The sequence below is a fragment of the Podarcis vaucheri genome, assembly GCF_965113315.1.
Source record: "Podarcis vaucheri genome assembly, chromosome: 6".
Lineage (NCBI taxonomy): Eukaryota > Metazoa > Chordata > Lepidosauria > Squamata > Lacertidae > Podarcis > Podarcis vaucheri.
The window spans coordinates 56,597,020-56,614,616 of NC_138764.1; the positions used below are offsets into that span (position 1 = coordinate 56,597,020).

Sequence of the window (17,597 nt, forward strand, 5' to 3'; positions counted from 1 at the left end):
ACCTGGTACATGGCACCAGAGTGACAGTATGAATAAAACCGCAGCAACATGGTACACACTGATAGGAGTAGTGCAATGGAGCAAGACCTTGAAGCAGTTACCTGGGGGTGCAAGCCCTTGGTCCCCTTGTTGCACAGGCTCTCTAGCAGGTCCAACAGGCGGTTCTGCCACTTCCATGTCAAACTGCACTGAACCCAGCTCTTCTTTGGGAAAGGCCTCACTTTGGCTCACCTCATGAGGAACCTCTAAGCAGACGCGGTGACGTTTGGTTCCAATGCGATGCTTGGGCATGCTGCAAAAACAAGTCTTACAAGTTAAGCACAACTGAACCCAGCACAGCAAGTTGCTATCTCTCAGGACTAGTTGATTAATGGACTTCCTGCAAAACTAAATAAATGCATGTATCACGATGGAGACAACAACCGAGAAGGGTGATAGAAACCATACCACACTCTTCCGCAGAGTAAATGGACATTCATTGACATCAATGCTTGGAATACATTTTACAGCATTTCCTCCTCAGCTTTAAAAAGATCCCTGTTTTACATAAAGGTCCTGAGAGACTTGACTATTATGTAGCAATGGAGTAGTCATCTTCAATGTAATGTATCCATCACGGATACAGACTTAAGGTGAAAAGGCTGTGAAAAGGCAGGGTAATCTAGTCAGATGCTTGCAATATATTAAATCAACTCAGCTTTTTCTGTAAAATGCTCCCTCACAAGCCTACAGTGAAAATATATTTAAAGAAAATGCTGATCAAATAGCACTAAGTAGCCTTCTCAGCTATATGGTTTTTATTTCCTGCACTCATCTAAATATTCATCACCCCTCTGTGAGCCAGAAAACATCAAAACAAGAATTTGCTGATGGTCATGTCCTTAAGTAGGTTGATCATCACTTTTGATCAAATTTTTTCATAGGAAAGGAAGGTAATATCCAGCTCCTGAATTGGCCACTTCACAATTTCTGTGTACGGTGTAAAAAAACAAACATACCTCTTCTTCTCCATATCTTCCTCTGCTTTGCATCCTTCTTCAGGTTCACTTTCCTCAGGACATTGCTTCTCCTTCTTAACTTTCTGGAGGAGCTCTCCTTTAAGGAACTCAGCTGCCTCTGGAGTTGGAAGTGTGTGGTCAATGACAGTTGCATCTTTCCCTGCTTTCCAAAGCTTGTAGCGTTCTGGCTGGTATTTTCTCACGAAGACATCCATGGAGATTTTGACCATGTCCTTTCGGCATGAACACTGCATGGAATAACAAACCAAGTGAGGCGACTTCTATTTCTATTTCCGTCCAGTGTTACTTTACTCTGCTACCATGTTTTCCCTCCAATGATTTCACATACCATTCCCAGTCAGAACTAATAAGCAGGTACTAGGACTTGAGATTGAAAATAATAATGTGCAAAAAGGGAGTGGATAACAGAGGTAGGGGGCTCCACTGACTAATTGGAAATGTATTTGGGGAGTGCTGGGTAATAAGTGTGTACATCCAATTCCTGTCAATATTCTTAATATCAAAAGTTGTGAGCTGTATTCTGACATCAACACATTTGTTAGTTGGTGTAACAAATGATTAATGATGAAATAAAAAAGGACCCAGTGAATGGCCTAGAACCATTTGTAGCTGCCCCACTGCTCTGATCAGTGTGCAGCTCTGATCAGACCCTTGGATGGGAGAGCACTGGGAGGTTCAATAAAATCTCTCTCTCTCAAAAAACATATATAAAGAGTACTGGGAAACTCAACAAGTCTCATTACCACATTGTTATTTCACAAGCCTTGTGCTTTATACAGTAGATGAAACAAGATTTGCCTCTATTTGGGGAACTATGCAGGAGCAGCCAGAGCAGTGGTGCCATAAAGCTGCCCCGACGCTACTTGTGGCTACTTACTTGGCCATTGTGGGGAAAGATGGAAGCAAGATCAGAGCTCTCCCTATACCAACAATCACTGCTGCTTACCAGAATGGGGTAGAGGTGTAAAGGACTCCAAAGTTCTCTAATCAAGTCCTCCCACTGCACATTTTTAAGCATAATCAATGTTAGAAAGACTAAACTGGCTGATTCGACTTTGCAGCCCAGAATCACCAACAAAAATATTTGTTATAAAAATACAGTAGTTCCAAGATCCCCTTTTCAAAAAATCAAGCTGTTAAGTAGGGATTTTTTTTCAAGCAGCAAGCAAATTGACACCTACTAGTACAGACTGCTTTCCATACTCAATCCACCGAAGTGTAGCAAAATTAGTAGATTCAGCACAGTTGAAGCCATGATTAAAGCCAGCATGGTATCCATAAGGAAAGGTTATCATGAATTCACCTGCTTCTTGGGTCACCTGTAAGACAGGAAGGCCACTTAAGATTATCTGCATTTCACATTATCTCTTACTTGTAAGTTCTAATACTATGAATCCAAAATCATAGGGCTCAATTACCCTTTTGCTCAAATAATTAAATTGTCAAAGGCTGATTTACTTGCACTATTCTCAAATTTCTAGGAGACTGATAACTTCTGCAAATTGAACTATATATGGCATATTTCAATCTGGACAGAAGAAGAAATGAGGTGCAACATACATTTTAGTTAAAATTTTATTTGGCCACATGTACATTCGTAAACAAATATTTAGACAAATTATGTATCAGCTGAGACTGAGTGACTAAAACTATCTTTCAATGCTATAGTAGTGCCTTTTCCATTTCAATTAGAACTGTGAAACTGTTATTAGAATAGAGATGTGGCCAACCCCTATGTTAAGGCATGTTATGCTAAGTAGGCACAAATCAAACAAATAATAATTTGCTACATCCCTCTGCACAGCATCAAACCCTGCACCTTATAATTCACTTGCAGAAGTAAACTATCTTGTCCAGTAAGTTTAAGACCAGACCTTTCTAGAAATAGGAAGGCCAAAGTTTAAGGGATCTCATAAGAGATTTCGTATTTTCTGGTGTTTTCATCAACTTCTCAGAAATCCAATTCCTGTCATCTTACAAAGATCCCTGATGCTTCCTTAGATGTACTCTAAAACTGCAGTAATGCCAATGCTCCTTTCTCACCTTGTCAAATGGAATGCCATATTTCTTCAATATTGATGGAGATATTAGGGTCATCTTGTGACGAAGGAAAGCTTCACAGCTCTGGGCACTTCCAGGAAAGAACCCTGTTTAAGTAAAGATGTTATATGTGTTCCTGGATGAAAAGGGCTGCTCACATAAATACCCTTTGGCTACATTATTTAACACTTTATTCTCGACTCTTGCTACTCAAGCAGGAGAGAGACAAGACTGCAAAAAAATCAGACCATTATCATGCTCTCTCAAAGGTGACTGTACTCACTTGTTTCAAATGGAAAGGTGAACAGTCTTTCCTTATCTCATCTCATAGCACAATACAAATTATACTCAGAATAAGGACCAAAATAGTGAAAATGGGGGAGGGGGACACCTCACAATAAAAACCCCAAGAACTAAGGTGGAGATTAATATCAGTTTTTTAGACTCTTAATAGAAGCTGCATCTTGTTTGTGGGTTCCAAAGAAAGTGAAGCTAACTAGTGGATTTCCTTTAATCAAGCTGAGTAAAAAACATTTTGAAAGCCTAAACAGATTACAATTAAGACATTCAGCCTAACTTCAACGCCCCCCCTCCAAGTAGGAGTGCAGGAATAAAAGCAAACACTTCATTCCCAGATTCTAAGAATGGTTACCACCACAAAGAAATTTCCCTTCCCACACACTCATTCAGAGACCAAGTGTCTCAGCAGAGATATTTCCCAGCCCTGCTCGGTCTTTAACCGGAGATGCCGAGTACTGAACCTGGAACTCCATTATGAAGGATATGTGCACTACACACTGGGGTACAGTCCTTCCCCACACCCAAGGTCTCTTCTCGAAATGGTTTTCCAATTTCTCCAATGTCAGGCATTGCCCAAGGAAGCCAAAACTAGCTCCCAGCAGTACAACCATCACTGTTGTATTATATACTGTATATTTATACATTTTGGCACGATTATTACAGTGATCTACTGGATTGTGCTGATGAGTAATGCTTTCTCTTTCAGCTGCAAGGACATAGCAATTGAGGAACTAGCTTTTCTTTGAAGATACATGAAAAGATGAATGTTTGTCCATATCTTCACCTATGTAGTCCTTAAAAAAGAAAAGGGAGCTGTGCAAGGGTAGTAGTCTTCCAAAATTGCTCATTTCAACATTCAGAAACTGACTGTGATTTAATAAATTTCATCACTCCACTAACCTGTCAGTTGAACTGTATGGGAACTAGGGTAAGTTGCTGCACTAGAAAAGGTTTTTCCCTCACGTGCAACAAGTTCTTCCTCCCTGCTGTTAGGTTTATAATGCTGGATTAGGGTTATTGCCATGGTAGCGTTAAAGCGAAAGTAGATCCTATGGCTCTTCAGAAACAATCAACTGCATACATCCACTGAGACAGAAAGAGATGGTTACCTTTAGCAAGGCGTTCCAGCCGCTTCCCATGCTCTGGAGGAATGGAGTACCTGTAGTCACAAACACGTTAAGTAAACAAAAAGCATAGCGGAGCTTGGGGTTGAAGAGTTTTAGATATCATAATAATAGTAGTAGTAGTAATAATAATAGGAAATAATGGAGAAAGAATTTCAATTGCTAAGCTACCAACATTTATAGGCTAATTTTGTTCTTTTCCAAACTAAGGAAGTCAGAAAGTTTGCTTGCCCATGAGACTCTTACTAGAAATACAGAATGGTAAATATAAGTAAAGTTTATATACAAAATGCTTTTCCATAACAGGTTCTCTCACCATGACTTGGGCTCCCCAAAATGCAAGTAGTTGATGCTGTAGAGATCCATGTCCTCTGTGTGCCAGGCAAATGATGTTTTCCACATTCCAAAGTAGAGATATGGTGTATTCACCCCCTCAATAGTAATGCCACTTTCATTCTCTACTACATCAAGAATTGTATTCAGATGGCCAATATTCCAGTCATCTACATGCTGAAGAAATTAAATGAAGCCAAACAGAAACAAGCAATTAACATCTTATCAGCTGTAATAACTAATATTATTTGTCCTATATTACTGCTAACCTCTGCTCCTTGCCCTATTGGTAATTTCAGCAACAGGGACAGGTAAGTCTGCACTTGCTTCAGTGACACCCTACAATGGTTTGAGCTCAGCATCAAGGTTAAGAGTTTGTAATCACTACTGAAAGCAAGGTAAACCATACACAAGTTAGAGACACCTATTCATAAGTTTGCTTCTTACCTTGTCATAGAGTGTGCCATTAACATCTGCACCATATATTGGAGCATTGAATGTGAGGTTCTTCCAGTATTTGCGTTCAAGGTCTTCAAAATCAGTATATCGAGGGGTGCAGTATCTAAAATAGAAGGCAGTTGCTTTTCACTTTCTTTTTCATAGGCATATCTCATAGAAATGTCAGAAAAAGTAGCAGTCATTTTTTTTAAAAAAAAGATTAGTCTTAATAAAAATGTATTATAGAAAACAGATTAGATAAACACTATGGATAGAGCGAATATGTATAAGTATAAGCATGCAGAACTAAGAAGCCAAATGTTCCATTCTTGTTCTTTTCTACTTTTAGTAATAATGTTTATATGCTATGCAGTCAGGCTCAAGTTCTTTGCCAAAAAACTGATTTGCATAATTTGAGAAGGAAAAGACCATTAAGAAATACAGTACATGACTGGATAATTTTATCTCAATTATTCTGGTGATAATCTTTGTCAAGAGAACACCAGTGTTCCTGGGTGGTCAGCAGGGATAAACACAATTCCTATGAGCCACAGAACAGGACGAAACATCAGTTTCTTATGGGTGCAAGAATTGCAATGCGCAGCAGGGGATCCTTGGGGCTGACTCATGCCTTTGTGTATGAAGATCTGTTCTTTTTGTTATAACTAAAGGACAGGTCATACATGGGCATTGCTTGGCAGTCATTTAAAAAAAGAAACTAGAGCAGGTAGTTGATGTAGTGCTCTCCATGTGTTTTGGACTACAACTCCCATTAGCCCCACCCAGCATAATTAATGGCCAGGAATTGAAGGTGTAATCCAACATCATCTGGAAGGTGCCATGTTGGCTATCACTGTGATAGACAAAATTACAGAATAGAAATGTATTTAAACTTTCATACTTATCACTATTTGCTATCCTCCTGAACTCCCGAACTGTCATAGCTTTCTTCTGGATGTTATATTGTGTGAAGAGGCCTGACTGGCCTGTGACCACTTGCTGAATAGGAGCTGGGATGTTCACATCATCAATATCATCATACCATTTGCGTGGTTTCCATTCCTTTGGAGGAACAACCTAGAAAGTTCAAAAGACAAATGATACAATGGTTTAAAATAGCAAGTAAATAAAACCTGTAGAAGTAACCCAGTAAGGCATATGATTTCATAAGATATTATTCCAAGGGTACGGCTGCAATATTCCTGCATTGCAGTGGGTTGGAGTAGATAATCCTCAGGATCCCTTCCAACTCTGAATTAAATAGCTCATACTTCTGAGTAGACATGGTTAGAATTATACAGTCATTAAAATGTCTCAACTTTTAATATGGGGGGGGAATCACCCTTCATCTCAAATATTGTTAAGCAAATAGTATTAGATAACGTGCAAAATTTCCATGTCTGACTATGAAAATCTAAACAACTCAATTTTTATCAGTGAGGAATATTAAAACCTATTTGTACTGAAAATAAGAACTATTTCCTTAGCATCAACGGCATGCAGCTGTGTATCAAAACTTTCCAAAGACACGTCTTCACTGCAAAATACATTTCTCATTAGCACTATGCTGTGGTTCTCAACAAATTACAGTAAGGCAACTTAGGCACATTTGCTCATTCAGCTTTATGTAAAAAAAATAAAACAGGCAGAAAGGGAGTAGCGTTCAGGGAAAATTTGGCAATCCTACCCGTCACTAAACATAATGGGTTTGGACTAAACATGATTTTGGCTTTAGGTGTGATCTCTGGAATGTAACCCCCATGTAAGTAAGTTAACTATACACTATATTTTTCTGAATCATACTAGAGAACATTTTGAACACTTTTGTGGTCTGTTTTACCTTTGCCAGTCCAGCTCTATGAGCTCCTTGCGACTCTATATACGCAATGTAACGGCTGAAGTTTTTGAACTCTTCCATAGTTGGGTGGAATGTCATTATTCTCGCACTTGGATTCGGGTTCTCAAATTCAGATGCCATGGTTCTTGTTCACAATTGTCCTTGTCACATGTGAACCAGGAAAAAAGTGCTCTAATACAAACAACCATTCAAATAACACAAATAAATAATCAAATCAGGCCTATCCAGGATAGTTTAAGCATAATATATAAAGAATGCTAAACATAAATGAAGGCATTTCCCCTCCCATTTCCCAAAGATCAATAACCCAACTATCTTGGGAGTGGAATGACAATTTTTTTTAAAAAAAATCCTCCTAACTTTCACCGTGTTTTACTTAACAGCTTGTGCCTCCTAAACATCCGTCACACTGTAAAAATCCCCTCTCAGAGAACAAGTACCAGGGTATACTGCCAACACTGCTGTTTGTGAAAGACCCCACCATTCTCACTCTTGGGATACTGGAAGGTGCTCTGATGGTTGGCTACAGAGGATACGGTATGACGATGCTTTTGCTTTTGTTTTATTGAGGGCATTTCCTGACACGGAAGCTTGAGTTACATTTCTCACCAAAGAGTTACTTTCTCCTCCAACAAAGACATTTATCAATCCTGAAAGGCCATGAAGCCTAGGGGAAAGAGGCAGCAGTATGGCTATGAATCTCATCGTTGATGGGGCCCACAAGCAGGAAAGGGTTACTACGCTCGTGTTCTTCTTCTTCTTGGGGGTACCTGGCTCTTCTCGGTGATAAATAAGATGCTGGACTAGACAGGCCTTTGATATGACCCGGTGTTACAGCCAGCAAGGCTCTTCTTAGGAGAAGGATGTCTCCTTGACAGGGGCACGTGCGGCACTGTTTGATGGGCCGGGCCTGTTTGGTTTTGTACACACGGGAGAGAGGCCTGCCTCTCCAGGAGAAGAAAGGAAGCTGCGCCCGTCGCTGCGAGACGTGAGGGGCTTAACAGCACTCATCTTTGTAGGGGCGCCCAGGGCTGCCTCGGGCTGCGCCTGCGGTTACAAAACCCGGCCTAGGGGAGGCGAGGAAAATCGGGTCGCTCGCTTGTGCGCGGAGGCGGCGAGACCGGCCGTCCCTCACCCCTTCCACTCATGAAGCCAGGGCCTGGCACCACACGGCGCGGCTCTGAGCCCCGAGAGAGATCAATCCAGCGGAGAGGGGAGCCCACCCTCCATCCACTCCCACCCGAAAGGACTGTCTTCCGCTGCTCTCGACGGTTCCCGTTCCTCAAACGCGACTTCAAGCCAACCGAGAGGGGCCCCACCCGGACCCGCCTCGCTCCCCACTCCCCCGTTCTCGCTACCCTCGCGGCTCAGTCAGTCAGTCAGTCCGCCCCCGGCACTGCCACGGCTCCCCCAAGAAAGCCCCCTTAATTCGTACTCACCTACGTGCATACAAGCACCACCTCCGTCTTTGCCAAGGCCCAAGGCTCGAGTATTAGCCTGGGGCCGAAACCGTCCTATGCTCCGCCCCCTCCCGGTTGCGTCGGGGGCGCTTCCCAGTCACAGTCCAATCCCCACGACCGCCTGGATCGGCGTTACCGTCTCATAGGCTATCTGCAATGCCAATCACAAAAGTCTCGTCCGCCGTCAAGCCCCCCCCTTCGCCGCCGCGACGACTGCTCGGATTAGTGCCCCCTGCCGTGAAAGTAGTTCCGACGCTATTTTACGGCTGCGCGAGGCGATATTGCGACTTTGTTTGTTCGAACGACCATAGGCCGCCCCCTCCGCTCGAGTTAGTAAAGAAACCGCTCCGTCTTTCTCTCGCTCCCTTTTTTTCCGCCCCTTTCTCCATATTCCCAAGCGGTCTCCGCCCACAACGAGATTCACGTACTGTAATTATAGTTCCGATCCAGTCAGCAAGGAGAAGTGTGTGAATTGGCTCGACCATAGAATAGCCAATCAGTGAGGAAGGGAGTCTTGTCGTTAAGCAGACTTTGTGTTTGTGGGGAGACGCTGAGGGAGGGAGGGAGGGAGTCTCCACCGTTGGTGAGGGGGCTATCTAATAACCGTTTTCATATTGAAAGGAGAAGCGGCATAAGGGTTTGTTGATATAGGGGACAGCAGCGTGCGCGATACCCTGTTATTATTTTGTACGTCTGCTTTTCATTTTACTTAAGCACTGAAAGCGAAAACATGTTGGTTGAATTTCCTCGACGCAAGGAGAAATTACTGTCGTTCCTTTATTTACTTCTCAGCGCTGACGCTGGAGCCCAATTCCAACATGGCTCGGTTTTCAACTGGCGAGGTGGCAAATCTGTATTGTTTATTGTTTTGCCAAAGAGATTGTAGAATCGTAAAGCTGGAAGGGACTTCCAAGGGTCATCTAGTCCAACAGCCTGCGACTCAGGAGTCACAACTAAGGAATCCCAGAGAGATGGCCACCTCTGTTTAAAAACATCCAATGAAGAAGGGAGAGGCATGTTGTACATACCGGTAATAATTTAGTAACAATTCGGAAGTTAGCCAGGGGTTACTGGAGGGAGAAGGCTTTTTTCTGCACAGGTGTCCAGACTAAATAAGAGATAGGGAACCTACAGCCCTCCAGATATTGTGGGATTACCGATCCCATCATCCCCAGCCAGAGTGGCCAATGGTTAGGGGTGATGCCAGTTGTGCTCCACCAGCATCAGGAGGACCCTATTTTGGCCGCCTCTAAGAGATGCATGACATACAGAATCACACCAGGGGCAATAGAGTTACAGAAACCGACAATTGCCCAAATGTTTCTTTCTATGTTACTCTTAAAAGTGAACCTAGCAGAGGCTGGGACTGTTAATCTTTAATCATATAATATCTAATCTTTGAATGGTTTCCAGAGAGAGACTAATACCCGTAGACTGGCCTTAGTCTGCTGGATCAGGCCTGCTGGATCAGGCCAACGGTCCATCTAGTCTAGCATCCTGTTCTCACAGTGGCCATCCAGATGGCTGTGGGAAGCCAGCAAGCAGGATTTAAGCACAAGAGCACTGTCCTTTCACTGTGTTATCTACCAGGCAGTCTCATCTGTTGACTATGAGGAACATGAATTTAAGGCATAATGCATTCCAGAATAAATTCTGGTTTGCCAGTAACAAGATATCATTCATTTGGCATAGGGTAAGGCAGCACCAGACCAATGGCGAGAAAGGGGTACTACTAACAGGCAGGGAAATGTGGAGCCCAGTTCTAGCCATGTTTACTTATCTCACTGGTTTCATTTGAATTTGCTCCAATGTAAGCATGGACAGTATTGCAGCCATTCATCTTCATGTTTATTATTGGGTTCAATTGTTCTTCAGTTTTCTGCCGCAAACAGCCTAACCCTATTTATCTGGTAATAAGCCCTACGTAATTTAATAGGAATCACTTCTGAGTGGACAGCTCATAAAATTAATGCAGCATACAATTTTCATATGTTTACTACCTTTAAATCTACATGCAAAATCAAATACCAGCTGATTTAGGGTTGTGGAAAACTTTCCAGAAATGTTTATGGAATTTTTCACAATTTATTCCCCCCCCCCCCGTAAGCCCACATAACTAACTGAACTGATGCCTTTCTTACTGGGCTTATTTTAATATTAATACAGGGCACACATGTTGAAAATGACCCCTTTGTTTGAAACAGTACAGTTGTCTTTTAAAATCTTGCCTAGAACTGAAGATTTATGCTGGGCAGAGATCTGATTCTAGGGTGATACCAAATCACCTTCTGAGGGAAGACCAATACACCCCTCCAGCTACGTTGGGTATCTCTAATCCTGAGGAAAAACCAAGCATGCTTGTCATATTTATAGAGACTCTTTACTCACATTAGCATGCCATGGCTGAAAAAAGCATTAACCACCAGAAACAGCGCTGTCACCAGCAATAGACACTGATGCAAGTCCTAGAAGGACAGGGATCCATGTACTTACTTAAAATTATAATCTATCCTGAGTCACATGGATGGTTTGGGCTATAAAACAAAAATAACTATGTCCTAGTGAGCCACTTGTTTGGCAAGGTTGCCCAAGTCAGACCCCAATGACCATGTGAGTCAAATTCTCCTTTCCCAGCATTTAGTTAGGATGGTCCTATTGAACCAGTAGAATTGCTGGGAAATTTTCCGGAAAACCTCTCAGCCACTGATGAGAAATGTCAGTTATTCTTGGGAACTCCTAAGGTTTGAGACAGTAGCACCCGCAAATTTTGGATCAGAAGAAATAAAGACAAGTTAATAAAATGTTGCTGGCTGGTCTCCAAAGACTTCCATAGACACGGTCTAAAAAACTTTAGTTATCCTGAGAGAGCAAGCAGATGACTGACGACTAGCTGTGAGGGAAACGCTGTGTGTTCTCAGCTTCTCCATAGGTCTGGCAGGCACGTTGTTTCATTACTAAAGTCCTGGAGCAACTTTTAATATCATTCAGGATGACACAAGCCATTTTTTATGATGATAAATGGTCTAGAATCACCACCAAAGGAAGCATGTAAGGCTGGTGACACATTTATTGTTACCATGGCTGCTCCTGGCTGGAGATTACTTATTAAAAACCAGCAAGAGGGCAGCAGTAGACAGCTGTTTGAAGGGACCAGAATTATTCCTGCTCTCAGACACAATCATAGCCAGAATGAGTGAGAGGAACTTTCTGCCTTCGGCGAAACTAATAAATGAAAATATTACTTTAAGTGGCAAGGGGTAGGAGAGTTTTCCCCCACCCCCTAGATTTGGATCATATCTGAACCTTCTATGTGGAACAAATTGAATCGATTGCAATCTGATTTTACAATAATGTTTTCTTCTTTGAAATAATACCTTTATTTGAGCAAATGCATATTTTAAACCAATTAATTCAAAGTGTTCTTTCTTTGGCTATGTTTGTACTTCAGGGCTGAACTACATGAGCCATATCTCTTTTTTATTCTGTGGATTTATGCATTTTTATTTTTGGCTAAGCTACATTAGTTTATCAGCCTTCTCTAATCCCAGTTTTAAATGTGGACAATCAATTCTGTGGTGCATTTCTAAGAGGTTTTGTGTCAATTTTGAAAGCAGTGGCAATGAAGCCTCTGGTTCCTGAGTTGGCTGAGCTACTGTGAGGTTTAACAGTTTCTGTGAACATTCCATCTGCTGAGGGAAATTATTAGGCTGTGGCTTCATATTGCTCCAACTTTGCCAGATGAAGTAAACAAAACAAAACAAAATCTCTCACATGGAGAATGTGGACTGGAAAGCTCAGCAGGAAGAGGTCCCAGGAGGAAGCAGCACTCACAGGTAAGCAGCCTGAACACATGGAGGCTAAAGGAATGTATTCCAGAAATGGAAAGCTGAGGGAAGGTTGGATAAGGCAGAGAGGGGTCTGAGGAAAACAAGAACAGAAAAAGATGGTTTAGAAGAGTGAGATAAAAAATGAGCTAATGAAAGGGGAAAGAGTTTGTGTGTTCTTGGTAGGAGTGCAAAACTGGTCAAGTTGTCTAAAGAAAGTGAGTACACACTTGAGTACACGTAGAAAGAGCGTACACATTCAAAGGAGCTGAGGAAATAGCAGGTGGCAGAAAGTTGAAGAGACTAAGGGCCTAACCAAATGCACACATGTGTATTAAATGCTTAGTGAAAGTTTGAATATAAAGTAGGGTAGTGGTGGTGAGAAGATTAACCTTTTACTCTAAAAGAAGTTTGGGGAGCAAAATCTACTCCCTCCCCTGCCTTAGCTATGTACTTCACTGTTTTATGATGCCCCTCCCCTTCAGCTCAGCTCTGATACCAAAAGTGAGGGGGCACATCTTAAAACATCAGAAAGTAAGGTGAAAACACTAACAGCATGGACTAAAGAGTGAAGACCTTCTCCCTCCCACCACAAAAGAGGAAGAATAAATTTTGAATCTTCAAACTAATCTTCAAATTCAAACCAGCAGTCAGGCAGGAGGAAGGGAAGTGTGTACTGGAGGAAGACACTTGATGGTTCCAATTTTCTTTCCCAGCCAGATATCTTCCTGGCACTAGCTGTTTTTTACCCTAAGCCTTCTACTTATAATCTACTTAGAATGGTTGGACAGTGTTCTTGAAGCTACCAACTTGAGTGTGACCAAACTGCGGGAGGCAGTGGAAGACAGGAGTGCCTGGCGTGCTCTGGTCCATGGAGTCACGAAGAGTGAGACATGACTAAACAACAACAACAAGCCACTTTTGTTTCTGTCAACCCAAAGGAAAGGATGCAGACTGTCCTTTATGTGTATCTTAATTTTGTTAAGCAGCTCCTTTTCACAGAATTCCTCTTGCACAAAAACATTTAAAAATAATAATTAGCCTTGCAGTACAAGAGGTGTGGGGTTGCGGGTGGCGCTGTAGGTTAAACCTAGGACTTGCCGATCAGAAGGTCTGCGGTTCGAATCTCCGCAACGGCGTGAGCTCCCGTTGCTCGGTCCCTGCTCCTGCCAACCTAGCAGTTCGAAAGCACGTCAAAGTGCAAGTAGATAAATAGGTACTGCTCCGGTGGGAAGGTAAACGGTGCTTCCGTGCGCTGCTCTGGTTTGCCAGAAGCGGCTTAGTCATGCTGGCCACATGATCTGGAAGCTGTACGCCGGCTCCCTCAGCCAATAAAGCGAGATGAGCGCTGCAACCCCAGAGTAGGTCATGACTGGACCTAATGGTCAGGGGTCCCTTTACCTTTACCATACAAGAGGTGTGAAAGGTAATGGGGAAGAAACAAATTGGAATGGGAACAACTCCAAATCCTTTCCTGGCTTGAACTGCTCTTGTGCAAACCCAAATTTCTATTTCTTTTTTTTTTTTAGCTTTACGGGCACAGATAAGCAAATGGACCTCTGGCTTCAAATCACAAATCACATTTGCCTTAATTTACTTAATTGTAAAAATTATATATTCAGTGCTTTTCAGCACTGCCATGGTGCAACAATCTGGATTAAGAGGTGTGTGTGTGCATACACACACATTTCGTCTTTCGGGGGGGGGGAGTTGCGGGAGGGGGAAGAGCTATCAGAATGGGTGGTGCCCAGGTCACTCTTGCCAAAATCTCCAGTTGTGCTGACAGGTTCTAAAAGGTTGTCAGTCCTAAATGATTGACATTGGAGTGGTTTTAGCTGGAAGCTATAGGCTATAAGTGGTGTTCTTTCACTTTCATGGACATCCCCACGCCCCCACAAAAATGGCCTACAATATACCAAGAATATTTTCTCCCGATGATGCCTAAAGGACATCTAGCTAACAGACTATGCCATTTTGTACCTTTGCACATTTACTTCTGATTTGGGAAGAACAGATCAGTTGTGGATTTGCCTTGGGAAAACACAACTACTCCCACAGCAAAGGAGAGTGAGAGAGGCAAATGACAAACCAGACCTCACTTTCAGAGAAATAGCTCACAGGTGAACTGCAATTGTAGCTTCAGGTCACTAACATTTGCAGAATGCAAGAGCCACTATTATACCAGACTACAGTGCTGGAACAGTGGCTTATGTGACAGCTTCAGTGAGGAAATGCTGCAGGATGCCTTCTTTATGTGAATGAGCCTGGTTGTAAAGAATGGCTGTGGTGGTGGCGGTGAAATCCTCCGATCTTAAAAATGTAGGAATTTAAAAATCACTAGAGCATAAGTACAAACGACTTGCAGCCTTTTTGTTTAATGTTTCAGATTCTTTACTTTTTATTAACATCACATGTTCCATCTTTTCTCCTTAACCATGAGGACTAGAATGTGACTTTTAGAAAAATGAAGTTTGGCATTCTTGGGATAATAACAGGAGCTCTGGCTGTACATAAGTGTTACTTGTGCTGTATGTAAGCCATGGGATATTTGTTGCCCAGCCTGCCAGACATAAGCAAGTACAGTGGCGTAGGAAGGGGTGTGTGATGGGTGTGGGCTGTTCCGGGTGTCATCACTGAGGAGGGTGACAAAATGACAAAAATGTGAGGGTTTTTTAAAAAATTGGGCTCACTAAACTTTTTAGTTCAGTCAACAAACGCAACAAAACGCGGCTGGCACTGGGCGCCACACCGCGGGGGCTGGCGCTTACCGCGGGGCCTGCAGCATGCCCAAGCTGTGCGTCTCTCCTGGGAGTGACATGGTGGCTTGGGTGCCTGCAGGCTCCAGGCACTGCCTGAAACAGCAGCATGGGGCTTGCATCTGCCCACCGCCTCAGCCACCCTACAGTTGAGGGGGAGGTTGTGGAGAGGCTCCATGCAGCGCACCCTGCCTTGGCTTGCCCCCCAATAGGCGGCTTGCCCCGCCCCATGGATGGCTCACCCTGCCCCCATGGGCAGCTCGCCCTGCTCCCCGGGCACCCAAGCGGCTAGCTATGCCACTGAGCAGGTACAAAGTACTTTCATAAACAGCCATTGTTGGGGATTTGTGTTATCAGTCTTGTGAGATGATTAGAGTAATGTAAATTTGTGGGTACATCCATTTCTGGTTCCCTCTTAGCCCCACAGCCCCTGAGGTAGAATGCTGAATTATTTGTGAAAGGAAGTGGTCGCTTTTACTTGCTCATGAGTATTTCTATTCAGTCTAATAGAAGAGAAATGGGCTTTTAAAGTCTCCAGGGACCTTGCTTTATAGATGTAATTTACCTTCAAAGTGTCTCAGATATGCCGCTAGAGAGAATTTCTAAGAGTGCAATTGCATTAGGTATGAATGCAGAAGGCAAACTACAGATAAAATGCAGAAGACATTAAGAGAATCAAGAGGGAGTGAGAAAAAGCTAAAAAATATGAAAGGAATGAAACATTATAGAAGTGAGGAAAACAAAGACTGAAAGATTGAAAGAAAGATTGAAAAGAAGCTGCACAGATTCAGCTAAAGCATGCTAAAAAGGGTGATCTGGAAGGGAGAGAAGAGGATGTTTCAGTGGTATGTGAATATTGGGAAACATGCAACTAAACTGGGCCTTTTATTCAAGAACATGTTAAAGTAGTGGACTGAATTATTTGATGGTATTTTTCCTTGTACATTAAGTGCAAAATTGTTAAAATGCTTGAATAGGGAGGAGTGTATATGTGACTCAGGCATTTACAGATGTAAAGTTAGAATGAGCTGGATTGTGCAATTATTCTTGGTCTCATGCATCTTTATTATGTGGTATGTCATAGCAAAAGAAACCTGTGATATTGTAACACTCTTTGCTCCTTCTCAGTACAGTGGTACAGTACCTTGGTTTACAAACTTAATCCGTTCCAGAAGTCTGTTCTTAAACCGAACCCGTTCTTAAACCGAGGTGCGCTTTCCCTAATGTGGCCTCCCGCCACCAGTGCCCTTCCACCCTTCGGCTTCCATTCTTAGACCGAGGTAAAGTTTGCAAACTGGGACACTACTTCCGGTTTTGTGGAGTTCGTTAACTGAATAGTTCTTAAACTGAGGTCTTGGGTTACAGACGCTTCAGGTTACAGACTGCTAACCCAGAAATAGTACCTTGGGTTAAGAACTTTGCTTCAGGATGAGAACAGAAATCGCGCAGCGGTAGCGGGAGGCCCCATTAACTAAAGTGGTACCTCAGGTTAAGAACTTCCCTATACATGGCTACCTTCCAATATCTTCTAAAAGCTGTATAATTACTTATCTTCTTGGCTTGCGGGGTTGCATAACCCCATAGCTGCCAACATTTATCCGATTAAAATAGGGACATCCTAAGGAAAAGTGGAACATTCAGGGATAAAATCAGAAACCAGGACGACTTCTGTAAATGTGGGACTGTCCCTGGAAAATAGGGACACTTGGAGGGTCTAGAATACTCTTCTTTCTCCTTCAACCACAAGGGGAATGCAGATTTACCATCCCATTCTTCCCCTGGCTCTTGCACCCATTCTCCTCTCCTGCCTACTTAAACAAGCAGGATGTTTGTGCTGTTCCATAGGAGATGGAAAGTGAGGAAGATAATATTTTGCGAAGAAGCTACATCTGAAAAATTCCTAAGCAGATAGAGAGGTTCTGTGAGTTATTACCTGGTAAGACTCTGGGGCAGAACACCCAAAAACCAATTTTATGGTATTTGTCACGGTCCGGTTCACGGGCGATCGAAGTCCTGGCTGGGGATGTTGGGACCGGGGGCAAGATAGCGGGGTGGGAGCAGGAACGGGAGTCCAGAAGACAGGAGTCAGAAAACCTAGATTCCGAGGGTTAGAGATCCGGGAGTCAAGAAGCCAAGGGTCCAACGTTCAGGAAGCAAGGAGTCATGAAGTCAAGGGTCTGAGAGTCAAGGAGTCAAACGCAGAAAGGCAGGAAACGTGCTGTTGTGGCAAAGAGCTGAAGGGAAAATGCTGACCTTATATCCCTTCCCTGCTCTTGCCACCAGGTGTTGTGAGTTACCAATTGGCCTCACCTGTGTGGCTGCGCCTTGCCTCTTCAGAACAAACTTAGGAAGGCCCCAGTCCTGCAGAGTCCTATTGTCACAGGGCCTGGCTCTTGCACGCACATCTGACAGTACTCCCCCCCATAGGAAAATGGGGTTCCATCC

At 43.0% G+C, this 17,597-nt stretch overlaps 1 protein-coding gene and 1 long non-coding RNA gene across 9 annotated transcripts in view; one reads left to right on the forward strand and one right to left on the reverse strand.

Moving 5' to 3' along the window:
• Window positions 1-8,685, reverse strand: part of KDM4A (lysine demethylase 4A) — a 31,132-nt gene extending 22,447 nt beyond the window's left edge. Inside the window, exons 1-10 of the mRNA XM_082228831.1 lie at window positions 8,552-8,685; window positions 7,095-7,283; window positions 6,156-6,331; window positions 5,264-5,378; window positions 4,800-4,993; window positions 4,469-4,518; window positions 3,063-3,166; window positions 2,201-2,338; window positions 999-1,246; window positions 102-292 (exon numbers count right to left, since the gene is read on the reverse strand). Of these exons, the coding sequence (XP_082084957.1) occupies window positions 102-292; window positions 999-1,246; window positions 2,201-2,338; window positions 3,063-3,166; window positions 4,469-4,518; window positions 4,800-4,993; window positions 5,264-5,378; window positions 6,156-6,331; window positions 7,095-7,232 (1,354 nt within the window). The 5' untranslated portion in view covers window positions 7,233-7,283; window positions 8,552-8,685. The remainder of the gene's footprint in view (window positions 1-101; window positions 293-998; window positions 1,247-2,200; window positions 2,339-3,062; window positions 3,167-4,468; window positions 4,519-4,799; window positions 4,994-5,263; window positions 5,379-6,155; window positions 6,332-7,094; window positions 7,284-8,551) is intronic.
• The window catches only part of LOC309535640, a 44,522-nt gene continuing 34,214 nt past the window's right edge, over window positions 7,290-17,597 (forward strand). For 2 of the 8 annotated variants that reach the window (XR_014221313.1, XR_014221314.1), the window contains exon 1: window positions 8,884-9,071. This is a non-coding gene — a long non-coding RNA (uncharacterized lncRNA). Of the gene's footprint in view, window positions 7,650-8,780; window positions 9,072-9,096; window positions 9,603-9,627; window positions 12,406-16,515; window positions 17,089-17,597 lie in introns of those variants that run through there. The other 6 variants (XR_014221311.1, XR_014221312.1, XR_014221315.1 and 3 more) reach the window with 6 other exon arrangements.